The sequence below is a fragment of the Capsicum annuum genome, chromosome 6, assembly GCF_002878395.1.
Source record: "Capsicum annuum cultivar UCD-10X-F1 chromosome 6, UCD10Xv1.1, whole genome shotgun sequence".
Taxonomy (NCBI): domain Eukaryota; kingdom Viridiplantae; phylum Streptophyta; class Magnoliopsida; order Solanales; family Solanaceae; genus Capsicum; species Capsicum annuum.
This window is the reverse complement of record NC_061116.1, coordinates 2,052,185-2,079,573: the sequence shown is the minus strand read 5'-3', so window position 1 is coordinate 2,079,573 and position 27,389 is coordinate 2,052,185. Positions and strand designations below refer to the sequence as shown.

At 33.9% G+C, this 27,389-nt stretch overlaps 3 protein-coding genes across 4 annotated transcripts in view; 1 reads left to right on the top strand and 2 right to left on the bottom strand.

Moving 5' to 3' along the window:
• The window catches only part of LOC107873668 (putative late blight resistance protein homolog R1A-3), a 55,193-nt gene extending 47,811 nt beyond the window's left edge, over positions 1 to 7,382 (bottom strand). Inside the window, exons 1-3 of the mRNA XM_016720598.2 lie at positions 7,258 to 7,382; positions 5,120 to 5,187; positions 4,954 to 4,985 (exon numbers count right to left, since the gene is read on the bottom strand). The gene's annotated coding sequence lies outside the window, so the exon portion shown is untranslated. The remainder of the gene's footprint in view (positions 1 to 4,953; positions 4,986 to 5,119; positions 5,188 to 7,257) is intronic.
• On the bottom strand, positions 577 to 3,867 carry LOC124899245 (putative late blight resistance protein homolog R1A-4). The gene is made up of 2 exons (XM_047413500.1): positions 3,103 to 3,867; positions 577 to 2,919 (listed from the first exon to the last, which is right to left on the bottom strand). The coding sequence occupies exons 1-2, from the start codon at positions 3,865 to 3,867 to the stop codon at positions 2,146 to 2,148; spliced, it is 1,539 nt and encodes a 512-aa protein (XP_047269456.1). The 3' UTR covers positions 577 to 2,145.
• A 6,135-nt stretch (positions 7,383 to 13,517) lies between the features above and the next one.
• Positions 13,518 to 23,388, top strand: LOC107873673 (putative lysine-specific demethylase JMJ16). Of its 2 annotated transcripts, none has more exons than XM_016720606.2 (9): positions 13,518 to 13,681; positions 16,318 to 16,365; positions 16,631 to 16,945; positions 19,293 to 19,370; positions 19,601 to 20,107; positions 20,209 to 20,421; positions 20,650 to 20,808; positions 21,280 to 21,648; positions 22,241 to 23,388. In XM_016720606.2, exons 3-9 carry the CDS (start codon positions 16,652 to 16,654, stop codon positions 23,108 to 23,110), a joined length of 2,490 nt encoding a protein of 829 aa, XP_016576092.2. In that variant the 5' UTR covers positions 13,518 to 13,681; positions 16,318 to 16,365; positions 16,631 to 16,651; the 3' UTR covers positions 23,111 to 23,388. The 2 variants fall into 2 exon arrangements, with proteins under 2 accessions (XP_016576092.2, XP_016576091.2); XM_016720605.2 differs by lacking the exon at positions 13,518 to 13,681 and adding an exon at positions 13,711 to 15,886.
• Positions 23,389 to 27,389: the final 4,001 nt, after the last annotated feature.

The window sequence follows — 27,389 nt, the reverse complement described above, 5'->3', positions numbered from 1 at the left end:
ACACACAATATTCAACTTGACACACAATATTCATTCATCTAAGAACCCTAACAAGAAAAAGGACCCTAAGACTAATGAATATCAATACCAAGTTCTTACTTGGACCAAGAGGAACTCAAAGAACCCCAAGAACCTAGTTTCTAGCCAAGATACAACACTAGTATCACTCTACTAGTGAGATTCGATTTTGGCCTCTCCAAATGAGAAAGAGAAGTCAAAAATATTACAAGTCTTTTTGTCTTCTATGATATGAATAAACTAACTAAAAGACTAGCCCTAATAAATGGCTTATATAGTCAATTACAAAGGAGGCAAAAAGACCAAAATACCCTTGACATTAAGTAGGTGGGTTTAGGGTGTTTTGTTGGGCCTCTTCACACTTTAATAAGTATAGGCCCTTAGATGGGCTCACAAGGGCCTCACACACGGCCAAGGATATGAACAAGGCTTGGAGTCATTGCAACTCACGCGCTTGACTTCGTGTGAAAGGTCTCGAGCTAGGAATTCCCATATCAAGACACAGGGTATAACATGTAGCATTCAGGGTCAAGTTGGCAATATTTCCTTTTTCCAATTTCAGAAAAGTCACTTATCTGTGTTATTTCCTTCAAAAAGTTATTCATGCACTTTGGTGTACAAAATTAATGTTCAAAATTTCGAACCAAAAATTATCCTTTCAAAAGCTCATTTATGCACATAATTGCTTTTATTGGTATATCGAGAGCTCCTCCATGTATTATTCAACATCAAACGGAGATCGGATTCCTCTTGGATGATTTAAGCAGATGCCATAGTGAATAACTCTTGAGCGATAGATTCTTGATGTCTATCCGAACCTTCCTGCATTAGACTTTGTGATGCAATCCCTCTAAGGTGATAGTTTCCATGATATGTATCTGAGTAAAAGTTGCTTCATTTCTAATTGCGTAGCTCTAGATAACAAACTTCTCTTCATTAAACTCACCGATCCTATATTCAATGGACTTAAAGGGGTCACCTGCAGAATTTAACCTAGTAACTCCATTACCCCGGATAGATTCAGTACTTCTAATAATGGCTTTGTGACATCAACTTTGGCATCAAATTGTGAGAATAAACAATGGAGGCCTTGAGTACTCTTGACAAAGGAATAGGAGAAGTGTGCTCATCGGTGAGGGAGGCCTTGAGTACCTCTTATTGCATTGTACTTTCTCGGTAACTTTACTAACTACAGAGGTTTCACATTGTTTGTGATGATGGTATTTCTTTTGCAAAGCACGAGTGTCCTTAAATCTCTCAAGTTCTCTAACTTTGAGTGCTCTGCTATCAGTATTGGTTCATCGGTATCCATATCAATATCAAGGAAAGAATAAGAAGTCATGTACAACACTCACAACTTTGCAAGATCCCAAATACTAGGTAATAGTACCAAGGTTGATCCTTTGTTTTCAACCCATATGGTCTCTAGATTCCAGAGGTTTGAGAAAGATGAAGGCAGCGATTTAACTTCTGTCCCAATTCTTAAGAACCCAAAATGATTCAACATGCCTATTTCATTCAGCAAAGAATCTTTCACCATCATAACAGAGGGATCGAAGTACAACACTCTAAGAAGCCTCAAGTCTCTTACGTGACATGCATCAGAAAGACGATCTTCCATCTCGTCTCCAATTATCAACAAAGAACAGAGGTGCTTACCAGAATGCCTTTTCTATTTTTAACTGAACAGGACGAAATTGTTAGGCTCAAAGTGCTCCTTATCATAATTAATGGTCACTATGCTTGCCATCAAATCTGAAGAAGAAGATGGATCACTTGAACTTATCCTGCCAAACAACTTTTCCTCTCTTGCTTTTATCAAACAAAAGTCTTATACAAGATCATGTAGCTGGCAAGTCGGGTTATCACCTATCTCATTGAAAGCAATTATCCAAGTAAATTTCCATCACTTCTTCCAAACTCTTCATACCCGTCTGTTCAACAAGCCCTTCAGCACGCAAATACATTTTCAACATAACTCTATGCACTGCAGTGTCCTTTGGAAAAGACGCATGGTAGAAAAAGCATGGCTTCATGTGATGAGGTAAATGGTCATAACTTAATTCTATAACTTTCATCACATCAACTTCACTGCCGAAAATAATGGAATTCAAATTATTTCAAACTTCAAGCCACACAGCCTTTTTTCTTTTCCAAACCTGCAATGACTCCAGCAATCAGATCAGCCACCAAAGGAAGTCCCTTACAATTTTGGGCTATTTCTTTTCCAACATCCAATAGTTCATCAGGGCAACTCTGCTCTCCAAATGCCCTTTTTTCTATTAACTCCCAACATTCTTCTGGACTTAGCAATCGAAGATTAAGAGGATCAGTGTTGACCTTTCCATGAAAAGCCACTTCCTTTTGTCGAGTCGTCAAAATAATTCTACTTCCTTTCTCAAGATCAGGGAAAGATCTTGTTAAATCATCCCATGTAGTAGTATCCCACACGTCATCTAACACAATTAGGTACCTCTTTCCAAACAGTTGTTTCCGTAGCATATCAGCAACATCAATATCCTCACTGAACTTCAAATCCGAGCCCTTCAATTGATTAAAAAGTTTCTCCAACAACTTCTTCTCATCATATTTTTGGTCGACTGTGCACCATGCACGAAGGTCGAAATGACTACAAACTGATTCGTCATTGTATACTTTGTAAGCCAAAGTAGTTTTGCCCGAACCCGGCATACCAGTGATTGAAATGACATCTAGATTTGCTGGTCCGCTGGTGAGCTTCCTAATTAACCAGTTTGTCTCCTCCTTAAAACCTACAATTATTTTACCAGTTTTCAATGATTTTCTTTCAGCTGGACTCTTGGGAGAGTTTACAACAATGAGGGTCTTGCTCTTGGGAATCTTCTCCAGCAATTGGTAGACATCTTCTTTGATAAGGTTGATCTTTTTTATGGTGATGGGAAGTGAGAAAATAAGATGTAAGAGACCATTATCTCATACAATGATTGAATCAATGACATCTTTTGACTTATATGCCACATCTAAAACACGTGCCCAGAGATCTTTCTACAATCCTTGCTCAACATTCACAAAGAACGATCTTATGAATTCGAGGGCTTCTTTCACCAGTCTAATGTCATCCTTTATCAAAGCAATTGAATAAGCATTGGACTCTAGCAGATCATTCAAGTGGATGAGTAGAAGATGCATGAAGAGCGGTCCATCATTCATAGGGAAGCAACATTGATATGAGTCCGGGGGTTTCAGATAAACATGTCCAAAATCTTCCTTGAGGAGTTCCATTTTTTCTTCCAGCGAGTCTACAGTCGCACGACATGTTTCATCGGTACTCTCTTCATTCCTTGATTTTTTTTCTAAGTCGTGAACGAGAGTTGATACCTCCCTGATAAGTGCTCCAACACGTGCCAAAAGATCAAATGATTTGTCGTGATGAATAAAGTCCTTCGGCATATCAGTAAGAACAATTAAAAGGAACTCTATCATGACATGAATGTTTCGAGCCCCTGGAGTTGTAACGGTAATGACATTTACCATGTGCTCTTGTAGATGTATCAGATACTCTCTAAGAATGTCTGGAGAGATTTCCAGGAGATTCTTAATGAAACGTCCAACTTCTGCTGAAGTTGAAGGTTTCAAATTTGTATAACATATTTGCATGACCTCCAGTTCAATTGGAATAATCTTCATACTTAGATGTGCTAGCTTGAAGAGTCGAGAATCTCCATAAGTTCGACTATTCCAAAAGAAGATTCCAACTCTCTCAGCCATGAGTTGAAACTGAGGCGAGACATATAGAACAATCTCGTGCTCAACGCAACCATTCACCATCAATCCATGGAAATCTTTCATGTTGCCAAATGACCAAGCCATTGTTTTATTTATTTTATATATTTATCAGAATATCAAGTAAATAAGCAAACCCATTAAATTGAAGTCATGCATGTATTGATTTTCATATCAGGAAGGAAAAATTTATACATTGATTTCGTACGATTGTTGGGTTTATCAACAGTTTTGGTGCTTCAAATGTTCTATCACTAAAGGCATATATTTTTCTTGCAATTGGACTTTTGAAAAGAACTTAAAATAATTTGTAATGTGGCCATAATTTTTAGCTAATGTTTTATTCAAAATCTCTTGAAAATCTCATGATAAATGATACATTGTAAATCTCTCAAGAACTTTTTTAGTTATCATTTAATTTTTTCGTATGAGGTTGACCCACCTAATTAATAAATCTTCAATATTGTTCTTTTTCCGCAATGACAAAAGAAATTAGATGTCATTTTTATCTTTGAGCTGAAAATTATGAAAAAATAATAGTGAAAAGTCATTTAAAGGTTATATTTGTGTTGTTTTGAATAGTGCACTGTCAAAATTTAAGGTCAAAGTTATAATTCGGTGTCAAGTTTAGGATCATATTTATGTATTATGCCCTTAGATTTTAAGTTGGACGCGCCCAGTTTTGCATGTTGAACACGCATTTTACCACGTAGGATCGGGGGTCATATTTGTGCAGTTTTGAATAGATAAAGGTCATATTTGTGCACTGTCAAAGTTTAAGGTCAAAATTATAATTTGATATCAAGTTTTGGATCATATTTATGTATTATCTCATTATTTTTCTAATTTTTTTTTTGTTAAAATAAAAAGCCACATGGATTTAGCCACATGGATTTAATTAAACGAAAATTTGCCAGAATAACCCCCTCTACTTTCAAAACTTATATACATCTAATCTCCATCTTTCAATAATCTGAACCAAAATTTGACCTTTTATTGAATTGTATTTTCAGGATAATTAACACATAGTTCAATAACTTAAATGGAACAAAAGTTTAATCTTATGACCAGATACAAGTAGTAAAGTTCATTGATTTTAGTGAGTCAAAATTAGTTTATAAGTGACTAATTAACAGATACATAGATAAGTAAAGTTCAGTGATCATGACATACCTCAAAATTATTTGCTTTCCCTTTCTCCGGATCTGATGTATTAAAAAAGTAGATAAAAACTTCACCAGATGAAAAAAGAAGAAGCATAAAATTAATTTCTTTATCATTTTTATTTCTACAGATCTTAATACCAGAATTAAACAAAGTAAATTTATTAGAGACTAACCTTTATCACTTAATAAAAGTATGTTTTTGTGTACTCTCCAGAAAACTATTAGCTTGAAAAATGAAAAGCTGAAAATTAGAAGATAAGAGAGAACAAATGATTGATGTTGGGTAGTAAGTATTTCAAAAAAATTTATAAAGCAAAAGCAAATGGGGACTCTACTCAAGTGGGAATAATAATATGCAATAGGGAGTATTGGCCATGAAATTTTTATTTTTTTCCGATAAGTATCTATAATCTCTGAACTCAATTTTAACGTATTTTTATTATCCTTTTGTACTGATGTGGCACCTTTATAACATAAAATGAGGCTTATGTTAATGATGTTACGTCAGCAAAAAAGATTGACAAAAGATATCACGTTAGCTAAAAAGGTTGAGAAAAATACGTTAAACTTTAGTTCAGGAAGGTAATAGAATTTTCGTAAAGTTGGAGAGTGTCGTAGCAAATTTGATCATAGTTCGAAAGTTACTAGGTGCTTTACTCAAAAGAATACATAAAAATCATAACAAGAAACAATTTTGACATCCAAAGTCCTAACTGAACAATTGAAAACGTCAATATCTATCCACCCAACCAACGTAGAGAGTTTGATTTCAAATCTTATGATTTATTAACCTCTATGTGAAATCTTCCCTTCTCCCACAAACTCTTTTAGTTGTTGGACGCACAAAACAACCTAGTGGATGAAAATAATTTCTGTACGAAAAAGTTAAAGAAAAAAATGGTGCATGGTATTCCAAAAAAGTGAATCTAAAAAGCAAAAGCATTAATCAATTTTAATGAGGCCTCACTTGTCTGCCACTAGATCCTGGGCATAAAATATCAAAAATTGAATTACCGAATCGAATTTAAAAAATTTGGTAATTAGTATTCAGTAATTTGATATTTGATATGGTATTTGGGAGTAAAATTTCAATATTTTGGTATTCGAGATTGAATTTGGTACAAGATATTAATACCATTTGATATTCGGTATTTACCAAATATCGTATATATATATATATATATATTTATATATATAAAACCCAATAGACAATAGTACTAGTCATCCCAAAGAATCTCTTGGACCTTAGTAATATATTCATAAAAAACAACAAAACAAAATACTAAATAGGGTTTCTATTAAATATACTCTTTGAAGTTTAAACTACATGTGCACATGTCCAACTTTAATATGGTATTACCAAATACCGTACTTAACCAAAGTTTAATTTATCAATTACCGAACTGATGTTTATAAGTATGTTATATGATATCTATGTTCAAATACCGATTATCGAATTATCGAACCCAAACTTTGAAAATACCAAATCGAATACCGAACGCCCACCCCTATCTGCCACAAAGTCTAAAAGGAAAGAAAGTTAATCAGACTTTTAATACTGCTCACTTTGTATGAGACTTTATTATTAAAATTGTTTGAAAGTTAATCGGATAACAATTCTAATAGAGAAAGTGTATTGAAAAAATTGAGTAAGAGCAAATCAGAAATGCATGTAAGGATGTGTACAATAGTCACTTGTGATTCAGCCTTCTTAGATTTTGTGCATAACGGGAATTTACTACCTACATATGAGAAAATTAAAAATATATTTTTCTCCATACCAAACACACCCTTTACTTATAAGTAGAGATTGTTTTCTGGAGTTGATTCATTAAATGGTCAGAAAATCACTTACTTTTTGAAGAAAATTGAAATGATTTTCTGAGATAATAACTACTCTCTTCATTCATTTTCGCTCGTACAACATATTGAAAATAGATGTCCAATATTTCTTTTTCAATTTGAAAAATCAATGAATAGTTTACGAAAAAAAGAAGTTTAACGCTAAAATAATAAGCAAATAGACGAGTATTGATAATATAAATATCCATATCAAACAGAATAATGTTTATAAAAAGGCCAAATCAATGAAATTAGTTTGTTTAGTTGATGACTATAATAACTTGATAACATTTGTGTGGAGGAGAAGATAAAGAGAGAAGGGTTAGGTAGAAAAAATTCCTTAATTTCATAGCAGTTTTTGCACATATAAATAAGTCAATTATTTTTTGTCGACTTCAATGAGTAAAATTAGAGATGTGAGTAACATAATTAAACACACTATATTTTTAAGTTATTAGTAGAGACTAACCTTTTTAGTTGATGAAATATCTGAAATGGCTGCTCTTTGATTTTGTGTATGACTATATTAACTTGATAACATTGAATGGAGGAGAAGATAAAGAGAAAAGGATGTGCGGGTAATAATAGGACACCAAATTATTGATGTTAGTAAGAAAATGTAGATAGCTTGTAACTATTATATATATGTTGCTCGGATACTTCAAAAATGTTATTACGCTAATGTCGGATCCTTCGAAAATACGCTACTTTTGGAGGATTCAATATGTACCCTTCGACATTATTGAAGAGTTTGAACTACATAATTTTTAAGAAGGTATGTAAAGTGTGACTGGGTGGTGTTGCTCTTTTGACTCTGGTTACCCTATTGACAAAATTTCAAGAACAATATGATCCTTTTACTTACAGGACTTAGATATCTCGTATTTTTCAAAAAAGTGATTAGATTGATAGGATTTGGTATGAGATCGATGATCTCAATGAGATTGATATTCCAATCTTTCTTCTTAGAAAGTATTGATTTGACCCCTTAAGCAAAACCAAACATATTGCCTCTAAAAGGAGAATTTAATATTTCTTTTAGAGAATCTCCTAATTATTGCAGAGCAACTAGAAAGAGATTCTTTAACTAGAAAGAATTAGGTCCAAATGTAAGATACCTATCCATAAGTTTTCGCAACTCAATCATAGATGATGGAATCATAAAAAATTTGACAGTTTTGATCTACAGGCAACGCTTTTGACTTTTGACCATAAAGGTTTGCGCATGAGGCAAGTGAAGTCAAAAGTCTAAGACTACTTGATTATTAGGTATATCAAAAGTAGCTAAATTATGGCTATCAAGCATACCAGTTTCCTAACTAAATTATCACCAAATGTATATCACAACTCTATGACTTGTTCACTTTTCTATCATCAAGTCCCAAAAAAAAAAAAGGAACAAATGATAGTTGAGGCGTATTTTGATAAACATTTTGATAATAGTTTGACTAGAAAACTAGCATAATGAATAGTTTAGATAAGAAACTCGAAAAAATAGAATATTTTAGACGTGGCGTAATTTATGTACATACCTCTAGTCCACTTGGAATAATTTTCATGAGTAGATGAGCAAGCTTGAAGAGTATTGAGTCTCTTTCAATATCATGCTTTTTTATATACATAATATAATTTTTCTATGAAAAAGTAATAATTGGCTATCTTTCATTAATAGGTAACATTTCTTATTTTAAAAATTGAATTTTCAAATTTCCTGAGACCCATCACGAGATCTGAGTGAAAATTGACCAGCGGCCCTCCGGCGGACTATGAAGCGGATGTGAGTGGTCCGACGGGACCACCTAGTCCACTTGGGTGGTCAAACGGACGAAACGGTGAGAACCGAGTAATTTTTGATCTCTTTCGGTGGGTGTACGCCCACGGTTCGGTGGGTGGGCCTAGGGCCCAACACACGATTTGGATGAAAATAGATTGGTGCCCCCCCCCCCCCTCCGGCGGCCTGTGGAGTGGATTAAGTGGTCCGACAAGGCCGCCTAGGTCATTTGGGTTGTCAAGCGAAACGGTGCGAACAGACCATTTTTGACCGTTTTCGGTGGGTGTTAGCTCAAGGTTTGGTGGATGGGCCCATGTCCCGATGTGGGATCTGGATGACAAGGTTACGAATTAGACACTTAAAAAAATTAAGGATAAAATTATTTTATGTCGAGTAAATCAAAGATATATTTAGCGATTTTTTTGGATATATCACATTTTTTGAATACATCACTTAATTTTATACGGATATATGACATTCTTCAGTGATGTATCCACACTTTTAAATAAAATCAAGGATTTATGTAATTATTTAAAAAAAGGTTAGGATTTTAAGCAGTTATGATAAGATAAGTAAGTGGTATTAAGTCGGAATTTTAATTTGCACACATTATTAATTTTTCATTGAGAATCTATAATCTATAATCTATAATATATAATATACAATCTATACCTATAATCTATAATATATTAAAAGTGTAAAGACCCTTAGAAAAGTGAATTGAACTTTTTGCCATTCATTAAAAGTCACCGCTTTAGATAAAATTATTTTTTCGCTATTTTTTTATTATTTTAATGATATTAAATATTGACTATAGTAACAAATAAAAACCTTCCCAAACAAAAATAAGATATTGTTTTGAAAAAACCTTTCCTGGCTAAAATAGAATCAATCAAAATTTAAGATTATATTTTCTACAAATTATTTTCTTGAATTAAATATCACAATTAAAATACTTGAATACTAAATCTTTTCTTATATTCTTCTTCTTTTCATGTTCTTTTTCTTCTTTTCATGTCAAATATAAGGAAAGATTATATTGGACACATGAAAACAAAAGAAAAAAATATATAGAGATTTATGATAGTATTTACTAATACTGACTTTCTCAAGTATATTTAATGTTCAGGAAGAAATTACTAGTACAAAAGAAAATGTTCAGAAAAAAATTTTATGATATAGTATATTTATGATATACTTACTAAAAAAAATAATTTTTGAATATCGTATTAGTAAGTATTTCAAAAAATTTAAAATTTATTTGATAATTTATTTGTTTTATTGTTATTCAAGGTTTATTTAATCTGGAGAAAAACTTATCTTAAAAATTAACTTCTAATTGAAGAAGTTTTATTTTCTCAGGGTTTTTATGCACTCCTTTATAACATTGGCTTTTCATGGAATAATGAGGGAATAATGCAAAGACGATAAATGTTGGTAATAGTTCAGGTAATAAACTAAAAATATTGAGATATTTTATGCGTGTTTTTGACCCTTCACTTTTTTTCATAAGTTATCATAAGAATTTTTAAGTTGTTTGTTGAATAGGGGGAAAGAGTGATTTGTGATTTGTAGTATAATCTCTCATAATTTATTTTGGACGATTATTTAAATGTATAGAGCAATTGGTGAAAGATAAGGTAGGAAATTAAAAATTTTGAGATACTTTAGGTTATGTTTTTGACCCGTCGCTTTATTGATCATAAATCATCATAATAATTTCGAAGTTGTTTGTTGATAGAGGAAAAAGAAAGAGTGATTTGTAGTATGAGATCTCATAATTTGTTTCAGACTTAGACAATCATATAGATGTATAGAACGTTTGGTGAAAGTTTGGATAGAGAACTAAAATAATTGAGATACTTTAGGTTATGTTTTTGACCCGTCGCTTTATTGATCATAAAACATCATAGTAATTTTGAAGTTGTTTGTTGATAGAGGAAAAAGAAAGAGTGATTTGTAGTATGAGATCTCATAATTTGTTTCAGACTTAGACAATCATATAGATATATAGAACGTTTGGTGAAAGTTTGGGTAGAGAACTAAAATAATTGAGATACTTTTTGTGTATTTTTTATTCTCACTTTATTTATACATCATTATAATAATTTTCAAGCTATTTGTCAATAGAAAAAAAGAGTAGTGTGTTGTAGTAGGAGAACCCATAATAATTTCGATATGAAACTAAAAAAATCTAGATATTTTAGGTGTGTTCTAAGTTACTAAGGAAAAGTGGAGGACAAGGACAAATTCGAATAAAATCTCTATCGATCCTCAAGTAATGAATGTTAAGCCCAGATTGACGAATGACATTCCAACTAAAGTAATTAATTTCTACAATTACTTTAAGATTTATCTTTTATCTGATTTGATTTAAATAGAAGAAATTTATTAGCTAGTCATTTTCATCCTTTTAAATACACCCACGACCAACTGAGTACAAATTTAAATTACTAAAAGATTTTGCTATTCAAATTTTGAAGTGAAAAATTGACTTGCACCCTACAATTCTGTTGAATTTGATCTAAGTAGATTTATGATGCAAATAAGATTTCAATGCTTCCTTCAGTTGTCGTATATAGACTATAAAGCATATTTTTTCTTTGATAAAGTTGAGTGCATTATAAGAGAATATCTATTTTATCAATGAATGTGGCCATGATTATCTAAGATTTGATAGGAATAATTGACATATTTGGTTGTTAGTATTATTTGTCTAACTATATTATTTTACATACCCGTGAAATAATGGTTTATATTATATTTATACTATATTAACAGTGTGAAGACCTTAGAAATATTATTTAATTTTTTGTCCTTCATTAAAAGTCTTTGCTTTAGATAAAATTATCTTTTTACTATTTTTTTAAACATTTAAGAGTTGAAATTAATTAAATATTTATGATAAAACCTTTCATTAATAAAAGTCATCAGAATTAATGAAAAATAATATCTTTTTCATTAATTTAAGAATTCGAAATCAACTAAAGTTGATTTAAAGAAGGTTTGAAAAATCTAGAAATAAATAAGTTTGAAAATTCTAGAAATAAATATGTTTTGAAAGTTTTAAGTAAATAATCAAAGATTTTCTAAATATTTCACTTTAAAAATAAGGAAAGATTTTAAATATAGATAAAAAAAAAAAATTATCGTACTACAAATATAGTTCAAGTCGATGTCTCTCTCTTACCCTCTAACAGCAAAGAAAAGAGGTACCACATGACAAATGCAAAAGTGACGATCCATTAACCACTTGAAACTTTTGATAGTATATGTTATATTTACATTACTATATTAAAGTGTGAAGGATATTTGAGAAGTGATTTGAACTTTTTGCATTTTACTAAACGTCTTTGCAATAGATAAAATTGTCTAATTTTAAATAATAAAAAATTACACGTACAGTTCAACTAATTATGTAAAATTTGTACATGTCAACTATTTTGAGAAGAAAATATTCTTCATTAGAATACCATTGTTACATTTTTCATTAGCTCTAATATATTCAACTGTTTTTTTTTTTTTTTTTTTTGAATTTCACCATCAATTTGATCACCTTTTAAAATTCAAATTAGGGTTAGGCATGTTTAATTTGCAATAATATAATTTTTATTAACTTTTACTATGATTTTTTGAAGAAAATAAATGTCCCAAAATTCAAGTGGTTTGGACCTTTTATACTCAAAATTCATATGCAAAAAGTACAATTATTAGTGCACTGGATAATTATCCTTTTAAATTACATTATTTTGTCCACAACTGAAGCATAGGTGAAATGTGGTATTCAATAATTACCCTACAATAAGTATTGTAGTTCAAAATTGGCGCTATATATTATAGGTCGTGGTTTAAAATCTTGAATACATAATATGTGACATTTTAAAAAAATATTAATAGGAAAAATGATTTTCGCTAGCTAATAATAACAATTTAGATGACAGGTTGAGAACCAGATAATTCTAAAATAACGGATAAGCTTATTTTATATCAGTTATATCAAAAATAAATTTGACGCTTTTCTCTATATGAAATAAAGGGGGAAATTATATTTTTTTTAGGAGTCCATCTCATTAAAGAAATATTTTTTTTAAGAAAAAACTATCTGTTAACAAAATAGGAATATAATTAAGTATCTAATTTATAATACTTCAGTAATATTTTGGATTAAAAATCAAATTGAGGATATCTTTATTTTATTTTTAATAGTTTAATTAATGTCATACTTTGCCCTATTCGATTTAATTTTTCACATTAATTTTCAATTCACGATATCAAGTTTTAAATCAGGGTTATTTATTCCTTAAAATATAACCTTAAAAAACTATAATCCCGTAAATTTTCTAAAATGAAACACATTCGCTCCACAAACAAATGAATTTAAAAATTGTTACGATTACTAAAAATCGCGATAAACACGGATCAAAAATATCAATCGACTTTTTACACGATCAAAAAGTTGATCGCTTTTGATCATACTTTTAATAATCATCATAAGATTTTTAAGTCCATTTTGTTACTTGAATCAAAACCGCTCTGCTTTTGCAAATTCAAGAACGAGAAAATAGTTGAAAATATACCTAAACTTGGCTAGATTTGCAGTAACATGCCTTAACTTTGCGGGAGTCTTATGACCCTCTTCAATTATTTATTACCGTATTTCTGTGGCATATATTTGTCCAGCTGGACGGACCATTTCAGCCCTTACGCACCGGACGAATATATGCCATAGAAATACGATAATAAATAGTCGAGGGATTACAGGACTCCCGTAAAGTTGAAGCGTGTTACAATAAATTTCGTCAAAGATTAGGTATATTTCGAATCCTTTTCCCTTTAAGAAACTAAAAATATACCAAAACATTATATTTAAAGGGTCAAAATAGACATTACACACATAAATAAGTAAACAATTTTGGCTTTATAAAAAAAAAAAACTTATTATTTCAATTGAAATTTTGTAGAAGTAGAATCTTGATTAAAAATAAAAATAAAAAATCCTCCATAGTTTAGATTCCTTGGAGTTTTGTCAGAAGTACTAGGTATATGGGGTTCCTCCATTTTCAACACTTATGACTTTGCAACTCCAAAAAACAAGAATCACCTTTTACAATCTACTTTATAGGTAGTTTACTTTAAGTTTTGCTTCATTTTTTGTTGTGTTTCTTGTTTATTCTTTGTTATTTTTACGAAATATGTAGTGGGGTTGTGCTAATTTGGGTGAATTCAATGTTTATTCTTTGTTATTTTGCTGAAATATGAAGTGGGGTTGTGCTAGTTTGGGTGAATTTAATGAGCACATCGTTCTTTTTGGGTATTTAAGGGGCATTACTGCAAGTTTTGGTTCAAGATTTGATTTTTTGCTGTGTATTTCTGTTTGTTTTTTTGTTATGTTGATGAATTATGGAATGGGGTTGTGTTAGTTTGTTATTCCTTTCTTTTTTAACCCATCTCTAGCTCCATTAGTGACTCGAACTCACAATCTTCGGTTTGGAAGTGAGGGGTGCTTGCCATCCGAGCAAGTTTGTTATTCTATTTTGGGTCAAGATTCGATTTTTTGCTGTGTATTTCTGTTTGTTCTTTGTTGTTTTTCTGAAATATGAAGTGGGGCTGTGCTAGTTTGGGTGAATTTAATGACCACATCATTCTTTTTGGGTATTAAGGGGCATTACTGCAAGTTTTGGTTCAAGATTTGATATTTTGCTGTGTATTTCTGTTTGTTCTTTGTTATGTTGATAAATTATGGAATGGGGTTGTGCTTGTTTTTTTTTTCTTTTTTTTAACCTCTCCCTAGCTCCTTTAGTGACTCGAACTCACAGTCTTCGGTTTGGAAGTGAGAGCTGCTTGCCATCCAAGCAACTTTGTTATTCTGTATTGGTTCAAGATTCGATTTTTTGCTCTGTATTTCTGTTTGTTCTTTGTAATTTTGTTGAATTATGGAATGGGGTTGTGCTAGTTTGTTATTTTTTTGTCTTTTTTAACCCCTCTCTAGCTCCCTTGGTGACTTGAACTCACAACCTTCGGGTTGGAAGTGAGGGGTGCTTGCCATCGGAGCAACTCCGTCTTGTCTGCTAGTTTGTTATTCTGTTTTGGTTCAAGATTCGATTTTTTGCTGTGTATTTCTGTTTATTGTTTGTTATTGTACTGAAATATGAAATGGGGTTGTGCTAGTTTGCTATTTTTTTCCTTTTTAACCCCTCCCTAGCTCCCTTGGTGACTCGAATTCAGGACCTTCGGGTTTGAAGTGATGGGTGCTTGCCGTCCGAGCAACTCCGTCTTGTCTACTAGTTTTTATTCTGTTTTGGTTCAAGATTCGATTATTTTGCTGTGTATTTGTGTTTATTCTTTGTTATTGTACTGAAATATGTAACGGTTTTGTGCAAGTTTGGGTGAATTTAATGCCCGCATCATTCTTTTGGGGAATTTAAAGGACATTACTGCAATTTTTGGTTCAAGATTTGACTTTTTGCTGTGTATTTCTGTTTGTTTCTTTGTTATTTTGATGAATTATGGAATGGGGTTGTGCTAGTTTGTTATTCTTTCCTTTTTAACCCTTCCCTAGCTCCCTTGGTGACTCGAACTCACGACCTTCGGGTTGGAAGTGAGGGGTGCTTGCCATCCAAGCAACTCCGTCTTATATACTACCATCAACTTTTATGGTCTGACTTCTCGGTGCTTCGCTATATTTTGATCCGTTACTGCTTCATAAATGCCACAATATCATTCTTTTTGGGAATCTAATATCTATGAATTAAATAGATCCACATAGATACATAGGATGATTGAGTTGGCTCTAATTAGATTGAAGTTGAGACATAGGTGGTTGATTGATTCTTTTTCAAGAAAAAGGAACGTAGTGTCTAGAAGGGAAGTGAAGCCATTGTTGAAGGAGAGAGATGGCGGATAGGTCTGAATTTGTACGAGTTACAGGACACAGATTAACAGCAAGTGCATTTGCTATTCCATCCTTAAAATTCTCTCTCTTTTTTAATGTAACCCGTTAGACGAACTTGCTAGGAGAAATTAATTAGAGTTTCCGAGCTAAGATGTTATATGAAGAGTGTATCCAGTCAATTACGGCTAGCAGCGCTGCATTTTCTCTCGGATATGGATTTTGCGTGACTTTGCTTCAATTTTTATTACTTCCCCAAACCTGTTGACTTTCTGGGGAGAAGTGGGATCAGGAAACCAGCAATAAATCTGTGGGTTACCGTGCCGACTTGCATCTGTTGGATTTTGTTGACGGAAAGCTTTCTCTGTACTAAGGTTTACAGATGTCTTTGGCTTATGGCTTTTTGGTGCAACTTTCAGGATGTAAAGAATGAAAACAGTATGTTCGATTTCAGCAATTCACTACAAGAATAGATTTCTGTATAGACTGCGTGCCCCTCGTTTTGTTCTTGCATGGGGGGATATTCTGCTTTGTGCCTACAGAGAACCTTCTCAGCGCTTTGCTGTTTATCTCAATATAGTTAATTGCCGGTTGTGAAAAAGAAAATCAGATTAGGTTCTTTCTGTTGTGTATCCCTTCCCCCCCTTCCTTTTGGTTTTCTCTGGGTAACAAGATTTATGTTCTTCAATTTACAAAAGGAATTTCATGAAGAATTTGTTTGAAATTCATCCACACCTATTCTTATCAACCTTGCAATACCAGGCTCGACCAAATTCTTTTTTTTGTTACTTTTTGTATATTATTTAAAATTTGACCATATGTCATATTTGGCTAGTATTTTCTCATTTATCTGTGTTCTCTTGTTGCAGGTCAGTTCTGAAGTTGGATGTCTGATTGTGCTCGACAGAGATATAAAGGTGAAGTTAAGAGATAAAACTTACATTGACATTGATGAACTATGCCTGTTTTTGGTTATTTTCTTCCTTAGTGTCTATGTTGCTCGGACTCTTCAAAAATATCAGCGGGTGCGTGTCGGATTCTCCAAAAGGAGTGTACTTTTGGAGAATCCGACACGGGTGCGACATCGAAAGTGAAGAGTCCGTGCAACTTAGCTTAGTGTTAAAAGCCAAAATAAGTCCATGCCACGTTTCATGTTCACTAATGCTTTCCCTTTTGTTCCAGCGCTATTTTGTTTCAGTGCTAATGGGGGCCAAGCGCACAAGATTACATGGTGAAAGTGACGACTGGAAAAAGTATCCAATTCCACCTGGTTTTGAATCGCCAATGCCCTTCACATTAAAGGAGGTAGAAAATAATGAGAAAGCCTGTAAATTTGTCGCTGTTGGGAATGAGTCTGAGCAAGATCCTAGCCAGGCGGCATCTACTTCAACAATTATTAGCGTAGGAAAGCTTAAGAGTTCTGTTAGGTGTAGGCCTTGGATACTTGATGATGATGTTGATCACATGGAAGAAGATTCTGGATGTGAAGCTGATAAGGTTAGTAAGATTTTCATAATTTTTTCTCATAAATCCTGTTTTAATTTCCATTACAGTATAAACAACGCTACGTCTGTTGTTGTATGCTTAGTATAAAAAAATTAATAGTAGATTTCAATTAAATTGATTATGCTATAAGTTTTGAGCTTGTGTCACCTTCAATATCCCCTCGTGCTTTTTTTTTATTGAGAAGGCATGAAAAGAAGAGTGAATACCATAGCTGATGCTCCTGGTTTGAGAGGATGAGATAAACATATCTGGTGAGAGATGCATATACAGAAAACTATTTTTGTGCTTTACCGAGGATTATTCCTGTTGATCGTATGCATCCCTGTATTTTTTGGAACAAGAAGAAACCCATGTTAACTGTCAAAAACCTGGTGATTTCTTCCCATCTGTCATTGCCGTAGTGACAGAGTTACCTGTTACCGGCAGGAGGTGGTGGATATCCCGTGAATTAGTTGAGGTGTGCACAAGCTCGCCCAGACACTATGGTTGTCAAAAAGAACTCTTATGTTAACTGACAGGTGATTGGAAATAGGAAGAAATGGAGAATTTTCTTCAAGATATTTATCGCCACGTGCGATAGCAAGGGCAGGACAGGATGGTATGTTTAGGCCCAGTAGCAAAACGCAAATCTTGCTATAGATATCTGGATTATAGAGGGGGAATAGAACCTATAAGTCGCAGATACCTTTGCGACATGGAAGTTCAGCTTAAGGAAAGAATGGAAGAAAGTTTGGGAAATAGCATCAGTATACTTTTTTTGGGACGATGGAGAGAAAAGATCAGGAGGATTTCTAAAGGGGTGGATAGATTTTTTGGGAGCTATACAACTGAGCATTTATACCTATTAACCCTGCATCATCTTCTTGCACATTTATGAAATTTATTTTGGATTTATCAATAGGAAAGTTGCATCAGCTGATAAGTTTGTGTTCTCTCATTGCCGCTCACTGTATAGGGGAAGGGCCTAATGAAGAATTCTTTTGCTCCTTTACTTGTCAATAATGAACTAGTATATGTAAATAGTACTCCCTCCATCCCATTTTATGCGTCATAGTTTGACCGGGCACGGAGTTTAAGAAATAAGTAAAGACTTGATGCTTTTTACTAAATTGTCCTTTATTAAAATAATGTATTATTATTTTTAATTATGTGGGCCTTATAAGTGGGATCAATAAAGGTAAAAGTGGAATTGTGTCTTTAAATAGTTACCAAATAAGCAAAGGTGATATTCTTTTTGGGACGGACAAAAAAGGAAATGATGACACGTAAAATGGGACGGAGGGAGTAGTTAATATGGAAGTGTATATGCGGAACTAGCGTTAAAACTGAATCGTAGTGTCTCTGGATGTTGAGCCCTTGTCGCCCATACTATCCAGTAACATTCCTCAAAAGCTTGTACTATTAAGTAAGCTCTTCTCTGATTATAAAATGAGAGGTACTAACTAGTCCTAAATCCTAATATACGTGCTTGTTTTCTAATAACTCTACCTAGAAAAAGCAAGTTAATTAGATAGAGAATTGTCCAAGAGACCATATACCAATACGATGTCCCATTCCATCAACCTAGTTAGAAATATGTGGGACTCCAACATTCAATGTATCGCCTAAACCTGGACATTTGAAGTGTGGACGACATAGTATGATCCTCAACAAATCAACAAGAGTATGTGTGGCTTTGATACCTACCATGTTAAGAAAATGAACTTTGAAACTAAGTCAATGTAAAATGTTATCGCATTAGGTGAGAGTTGTCCAAGACCATATGAGGAGTCAATAATCAATTCCCTCAATCAATGTGGGACACTGTAAATTTGTTAATGGGCTTTATCAAAACATATTTCTTGGCAAGTGGGCTTGAGTACCGGTCAATGATGACGTTCTTTTCTGTTTTCTACGGGTTTTCTTTTCTTCATTTGATTGTCTTGTGCGTTACTTGGAAGTTAAGGTCCAAGATATATTGAGTTAAAGGCCCATCTGGTTGCATCTTCGCTTGTGGTGGCTAGTCAAAGAATGTTGCAGCATCTATTGTTTCTCTGTGTAATTGTTGGCATGTAGCGCTGCTAGTTAGAAATAATGGTTTGGTCTTTTGATTTCTCTGGGTTCAATTTATTTCTTAGAGTTCGCCTTCACGTGCTTATCTCCCAAAAGGAGTGATTCGAGGATGTTCCAGTTGTCACAACTGCCAGAAGGTTCATTCTTCCTTAATATTGTATAATATTTGGTTTTAAGGCAAGGATTAACTGTTTTCTACCCAAAAGTTAGTTGCGATCGACATCTGTCTTTTTTGGTTTTCAGTTACCATTGAGCTGATGATGTTTCTTATATGCTTTTTCCACAGGTTATTGCAAGAAGTCGTCCGGAATTGGCACGGATCCCTTCACTTGATGAGGCTCCTGTACTCCATCCTACTGAGGAGGTATTCCTTGACATCCGTTCTTTCAGCCTGGTATATGCCCTCTAAGTTGCACGGACTCTTCACTTTCGATGCCGCACCCGTGTCGGATTCTCCAAAAATACACTACTTTTGGAGAATCCAACATGCACCTGTTGACATTTTTGAAGAGTCCAAGCAACATAGTATGCCCTTTATTACATCATAAACAAGTACTCTGGATGCTGCTTTCATGACATTAAATCTTATGTTAGGAGTTTGAAGATACTCTCAAGTATGTTGCAAGCATCCTTCCACATGTCAAGAACTATGGAGTATGCCGTATTGTTCCTCCCTCTTCCTGGAAACCACCTTGCCGCATTAACGAAGAGGACACGAGGTATGGAGTTGACACCCATGTCCAGCGCATTAGCGACTTCCAGAGTCTGTTTTTCAAGAATAGACTTGTGGGAGACCATAAAAAGACGAGTAATAGACGGCAGAAAATCCTAAGTATGAAGTCAGATTTGGAACACGACGTGGAACTTAAAGAATTTGATTGTTGTAATGAACACTTTGAACTCAAAAGTGGGCCAAAGTTTAAACTGAAAGCTTTCAAGAATTACGCTGATCATTTCACGAGGCAGTACTTTGTCAAGGAAGATCAGATCACAGTGTCAAACGACAAAGAAGATGCAACGAAGATGCTGTCAGAACCATCTATTCCTGATATTGAAGGAGAATACTGGAGGATTATTGAGAATCCAACTGAAGAAATTGAGGTTTTTCTCTGGAAGTGCAATTTTCTTTTCTAGAAATCCGTCAAACATGTTTTCTTCTATCATTTTTTTTCTTACTTTTCGTTGTCAATTTGGTTTATTAGGTGCTCCATGGGAATATTACGGAAACTAGTGGTTTTCCACTTAAAACCAATCCACGGGATGTAACTGAGTGTCCCCAATATGTGGAATCAGGTTGGAACTTGAACAATACCCCTAAGCTTCAAGATTCTCTTCTCCGCTTTGAGAGTTGTAGCAATTCCTCTATTTTCTTTCCCCGGCTCTCCGTTGCAATGTGTTTTTCATCAAATCACTGGGTAAGATTTACAGTCTTTTCATTGAGCAAGGATTTTCGTTCTTTTAATTCGAATTATGCTTGGGAATTTGTTCTTGTGTCTTAGTTTTTTCTGGGAAGGGGCATCATCATTCTCGGGGCAGTATCTCTCTTGGGAGGAAAAAGTACGATGAGCATTATTTCATTTGTTAGCATTTTCTTTTTGATTGATTAATTGCCTATATTTTCTTCTTTTTCTGTCCTCTATTAGAGAACTGAAGAGCACCACTTATATTTGCTATCCTACATACATTTTGGTGCCCCGAGAATATTTTATGGGGTTCCTGGCAGTTTTCGTTGCAAGTTTGAGGAAGCTGTCAAGAAGCATCTGCCACAGTTGTCAGCACATCCTTGTTTGCTTCACAACCATGTGAGTTTCAAATTCGTGAATATATTTTTCATTATTTTAATTAGGAAATGTCTTTTACTACTCTGTGGGTGTTTTCGTTTCTTTTATTATCTAGTGGTGTGTTACCCCATTTTGTTGTTTGTTTTTATGTTTTTTGCTTGTTATACTGCTATTTGTCCTGAGCCGGGGGTCTATTGGAAACAACCTCTCTACTTCATCTAGGGTAGTGGTATGGACTGCGTACACTTTACCCTCCCCAGACCCCATTTGTGGGAATACACTGGGTATGTTGTTGTTGTTTGCCTTTTCCTGGAAAGAAAGGAATGAATGTTTAGCTGGTTCCGTTTTCAATTTTACTAATAAAATGAACTCTCCTAACGGAATCCGAATGATCTCTGGATTGTTGTTGTTGTTGTTATAAATTGCACGATGAAGATGAAAAGTTTGTCTATTACCTCCCATTTGATCGATCAACCCTTATATTTGATGCAGGCCACACAATTCTCTCCTTCTATATTGACTTCAGAGGGTATACCTGTTTATCGTTGTGTGCAAAACCCAAAGGAGTTTGTTCTCATTCTCCCCGGAGCATACCATGCAGAGTTCGATTGTGGATTTAATTGTTATGAAGCAGTAAACTTTGCTCCCTTTGACTGGTTACCACATGGTCAGAATGCTGTGGAGCTGTACCGTGAGCTGGACAGAAAGACATCAATCTCCCATGATAAGCTGTTGCTTGATGCAGCTGCAGAAGCAATTAGGTCTTTAGGAGAACTTGCGCGACAAAACAATAATTCGTTTGATAATTCAAAATGGAGGGCAGTCTGTTGGAACTATGGTTATTTAACGAAAGCATTCCAGGTTAGCCTCTATTATAATTGACTTCTATATAAGGAGCCATTCCAAATTCCTGAACTTCAATTCTAACAGGCTTTCTGCGACTTGTTCGTTTCATTTGACATTGCCATTTCTTCCATTCCTCGTTATGTTGTACTTCTAATTTTGTTATCAACCACAACTGTTTTCCCTCTCTAGTCGTTCGATCTCTTTCAACAATAACTCCTGCGTAATGCTCTCTTTTTGATATGCTTTCTGTTGTTGTTACTGTTCCTTTTCTGGATGCTGTGTAGTCAGTACTGCTTTTCTTATTCGTTGTCAGGTTTGCTTTACTGTCGTGTTTTCTTTTCACAGCTACTTGATTAACCTGAGCTAAGGGTCTCAGAATCAGCCTCTCTACCTCCACGTGGTAGGAGTAAGGTCTGCGTACACACTTACCTTCCCCAGACCCCACTTCTGTTGGTCCCTCGTTTTGTGAGGAAGTTACTATGCTAACGGGCCCTTAGTAAGGGCTAATGTCATGTTGAGTTACAAACTCTCGTAAGAGATGCACGCATTACTGACTAGTTATGTTATTTTTGAATATGATACATCGTTTCATTTTTATGTTGGATAGACTCGGGTTGCCGCTGAAGTGAGACAACGGAAATATCTGTGTGCTGCTCTTGAATCACGAAAGATGGAGTATGACTTTTGCGCTTCCACCAAACGGGAGTGTGTTACATGCTTCTATGATCTATACCTTTCTGCCATTGGCTGCAACTGTTCTCCGCATAAATATACTTGTCTTCTTCATGCCAAGCAGCTATGTGCTTGTGCTTGGAGCGAGAAGTATTTGCTTATACGGTATGAAATAGATGAGCTGAACATCATGGTTGAAGCTTTGGATCGAAAGTTAAGCGCAGTTTATAAGCTGGCAAAAGAAAAACTTGGATTGCCTGTATCCGACGTTTCTAAAGATGCCAAAAAGGATGGAGGTACGGTAACAGTGAAGGACGAACCTGTAATTCCTGACGTGAAACTCTCTGAGAGTGAATCTCACCGATCAACCTCCAGACAAGCGTCAGATGCTCAACGGTACAAGAAAGCAGACGTGTTCTTTGCACCTTCGGTTCGTCCAAGTTCAACGACAAATACTTTGGATCAGATATCTGGATCGTGTGTTGGTGCAGATGCATTGAATCATCGATCACAATCAAAAGAAAACACTCCAATACAGCATACTGCCGTTGGAAAAACTATTCAGACTTCTTCCACAGTTGGTCCAAGTTCAACGACAAATACTGTGGATCGGATATCTGGACCGTGTGTTGGTGCAGATGCATTGAATCATCGATCACAATCAAAAGGAAACGCTCCAATACATCATACTGCCGTTGGAAAAACTATTCCGACTTCTTCCAATACAGATCTGAAGAAGCATCTTGCACGGGGGTCTTCATTGACTGATAGAAATGTGATTGTTCTCAGCGATGATGAAGACTAGCTACCCCAAGTTCACCATATCACGAATGGTAAACGAGCGTTTATTACACATTAATCTGTTGCTGTAAGTCAGTTCTTTGATGTAAATTTGCAGATAGTAAAGCTAGAATTCTGTTACAGATTGTAAGTCAAGTCTTAAATTTTGTTTTTCTTGAAGTACATTCATCATCACCATCAAATATGTAAATGCCACAAAAAAGATATGTACAAAGAAGTACTAACAAGTGTTTGAATAGTGTGAGGAAGTAAGAGGAGTTTTCTAACGGTGGATTTATCGGATACAACCTCTCTAAGCTACATAGGTAGGGGTGAGATCATACATCCTATCCTTTCTAAACCCCACTTGTTGTATCTTTACCTTGAGCCGAGGGTCTATCGGAAAGAGCCGCTCATCAAAACCTTCCACGCCCCACGCTGGATTTACAGGTACTTTTCACGTTGGTCCATAAGGATTGGACATCCATATTCCGGGACCATGAAATGCATCAAAACCAAAGCAAGCTATCCTTGAGAGAAATAAATGAATTCTAAAGATCTTTGACAAATCCAAAGAGGTTTTCCTGTACGTTCGTCACAAAATATTTTTAGATCTCAATACACCCAATGCTAGCTAGCTGCCAAAAAGCATAAGCTAGTCCGCACCCCCCCTCCAACCCCCCACCCCCAACCTCCCGTGATACTCCAACTGCTCCATGAATTGGTTATTCCTAAACGAGTCATAAGGGTATAACGAACATACCCTGTCTCCACATTGGATCAAGAACAGAATCAGAAGGATCAAAAACCACTAATTCATACAAAGCCATCGAACCGGCCCAACCAGCAACCAGAGTTGTATGCATAGAGTGGATTCGAAACGAGGTAGTGAATGAGTCAACTGAAACTGTAACTATGGAGAAGCAACTAAAATGCAAGTATTAACTTTTTTGATAAGGTAAGTAAAACTCATTGATAACAAGAAGGCCAGCTTGGCAGTATACAAGAGGTATACCAAAAATATAGAAGCAAATCACATAAATATACACTTTAAGAGTTAATATTACAAAAACTATCCATAGTTTCTATTTTACAAAATATAACAATAGAAATATAACAAAATCTACCAAATAAGGTAAAAGAAAAAATAAAGACAATAAATAAAATAGCATGATTTAAGGGGGCAACTTAATAGTTGATGTTTTACCCTGCAAATTCTCCTATTTTGTCTTTCATCAATTTTTTTTTAAAAATAATAAATAAGGCAAACGAAAAAACATTGCATTTATTTGATATTTGTTTTATGTTTTCAAATTTAATTTATTTAATTCAATTGACCTTAATTTTTAATATTTTTTAGGAGAAAACATCATTAATGGTAGTAAATTCTCCGGTTGATTCAAACTACATCCTATACAAATTTTATACACCATAAAATTATTGATACACCTATTTTTATATACACTTATTTCTATATCGATCAAACACCATAAAAATAGATCAATTTCTATACATATTAGACACCATAAAATTATGAGAAAATGGCCAAAAGACCCCCCAACTTTTACCCCAAATTTCAATTACACACTTATACTTTGCGGGTGTCCTATGACCCCCCTGAACTATTTAAAAATGAAATATATGCCCGTCTAAAAACTCATACCCAGATTTGTACAATCGAGTGAGCTGCACGCGCCTATCAGCTAATACCACGTAATATTGTTATTTTTTTGATATAAAAAAATATTTTTATCCTACTTTTTCCTTATTTTTTCGAGGCCCATTTAAATGGTCTTCTCAATTGGAAAAAACTTCAATCCATGGAACCCAGAACTTCAATTCACTCTCACATGAAGAATCAGAAGAAGATGGTGATTTCATCTACCTTCAATTAACCCTCAATAAAATCCCACCCAAACAACTCACTATCTCTCACAAAATCACCCTTGCCACAACTCAAAATCCTTTCTTGATGCTAAAATAGACAATTTCAACAAATCCACAACTCAAAATCCAATCTTGATGCTAAAACAGACAAAATTAAGAAACCCCACAACTCAAAAATCAATCTTGATGCTGAAACAGTGCAAAAAAAAAAAAACTTAAATATGAATATTGATTTTGAGATATAATATTGATTTCATGGCTTGAAATCGTTTCACTTGATTCGGAATCCTCATGAGACATAATTTTTTGAACTAATTCCCACTTTTTCTCAGAAATTACCCTAAGAATCGCTTTAATCTTTTCAAATTTCTGAGAATTGTGAGATGAATATGTGTGTAATTGTTTATGGGATTGGTGCGTATCACTGATATATTCATTTTGGAACTGGTCCGATGGCCGGACAAGCTCCACCGGCGGCTGTGAAGCCATTCCGGCGGAAACACTTGGAATTATTTATCCTCATTTACAAGAAGGAGAAATTAGTTGGTCTAAAAATGATAATTAAAAAAATAATGATGAAAAAAGTGTTGGGCTTGTGGTATAAATGAAAATGGAGATAAAAAAATGAAGATGGAGATGAGAAAGATGAAGATGGTGAAGGAAGATGAAAATGGAGAGAAGGAGAGGAATAAAGGAATAAAATAAATAAAGAAAAAAAGAATCTATATATATATATATATAATGTAAAAATAAATTTTTTATTTTTATTTTCGATGCTCATTCTCTCAAGGAGAGTGAGATTCACTCGCTTTGCCACGTAAGCATTTAGGGAGGTAATAATATCATTTTTAAATAGTTCATAGGGGTGATAGGACCCCCGTGAAGTATAGGTGCGTAGTTGGGATTTGAGGTAAAGGTTGGGGGACTTTTGACCATTTTCTCTAAAATTATTGATACACCTATTTCTAAAGAGTTTGAACACTATAAAATTATTGATACACCAAGACACCTTAAAATAAAATTGATGATATACCAATCTCTATATAATAATTCAAACACCATAAAATTATCAATATATCAATTTCTAACTATTTCAAAAATCATAAAATTATTGATACACCAATTTTTATACTTTTCAGACGCCATAAAGCTGTTGATACACCAATTTCTATACAATTCAGACACCATAAAACTAATAATACACCAATTTCTATACAATGCATACACCAATTTCTAAACAATTCATACTGATACACCAATTTCTATACTGCACCATAAAATAACCGCTGACAGTGGGGCTGGGCATATTTTGGTTTAAACTGAAAAAACCAAAAAATCGAATCGAAATTTAATTTTGGTTTGGTTTTTCGAATTGGTTTCGGTTTCAAATTTTAGAAATTTGGTTGAACGGTTTGATTTTTGGATTTACAAAAAAGAGAATTCGGATAAACCGAAAAACCGAAATTATATAAATAATATATTACAATATATATAATTTAATATATATGTAAATATACTAAAAATATAATATAATCTGATATAACATATAAATATATAAATTATAATCATTAGTAACCCTAAATCCTAATATACTGCTTTGCTTTACACCTTAACATTAACATGAAGGCTGCAACAACTCTCAACCATCCTCAGTTCGTCAATTCATTTGAAATTTCAACATCGCCAACAACAGTCGTTTGTTCAGTTCGTCACTGCCATCAGCAGTCGCTGCCGAGTGCGATCACTGCCGTCACGCCAACGGCGATGACTCAGCGAGGTCGATATTTATAGTTATTTCATGCATGTTGAATTAATTATATTTGGGAATGAAAATTAGGTTTGAAAAAAAAAATTATTTTTCTAGAAAAATCACCAATTTTAAATACTCACTACTTTAATCTTTAAAACCGAAATAAAAATTCGAAATAACCGAACCGAATTTGTAAAAATCGAACCAAACTGAAATAATTTTGGTTTGATTATGGTTTTCATTTTCGTCAATCCGAAAATCGAACCGATATTCAATAATCAAATCGAACAAACCGAATGTCCACCCCTAGCTTAGCTGACAGTCAAGATACTCAAGGAAACTTTCAGCAGTATGCTTATCATAAGACTAATGGTAGCAATTGGATTAGAGTTTGGAAGATCCCTTCAAAGCCATGTATGGTGAATGCTATTTGTGGGGCTTATGAGCCATGTTTGGAAGATCCTTCAAATACCCTTTTAATTGGGTTTTTCAATCAAGAAAGAAGAGAGGAGATAAAAAAGGAAGAAGAGAAGGGGTTTTTGGATTAAATTTTTTACACACACAAAAAAAAAATGAATATTTGGTAGATTTTGTAAATAAAAATTAGATTTTATAAATAAAAAAAAGTAGTGATAGATTTTGTAATATTTACTCTTAGAGCGTATAT

Bases quoted from the DNA above. Each gene is read 5' to 3' on its own strand.
- LOC124899245 (XM_047413500.1), bottom strand. From the start codon at position 3,867: ATGGCTTGGTCATTTGGCAACATGAAAGATTTCCATGGATTGATGGTG. The intron at 2,920-3,102 runs GTGAAAGAAGCC...ACCATAAAAAAG, and splicing joins TAAAGGATGACATTAGACTG to ATCAACCTTATCAAAGAAGA.
- LOC107873673 (XM_016720605.2), top strand. The intron at 20,108-20,208 runs GTTTTTCTCTGG...TTGGTTTATTAG, and splicing joins ATCCAACTGAAGAAATTGAG to GTGCTCCATGGGAATATTAC. The intron at 21,649-22,240 runs GTTAGCCTCTAT...TATGTTGGATAG, and splicing joins ATTTAACGAAAGCATTCCAG to ACTCGGGTTGCCGCTGAAGT.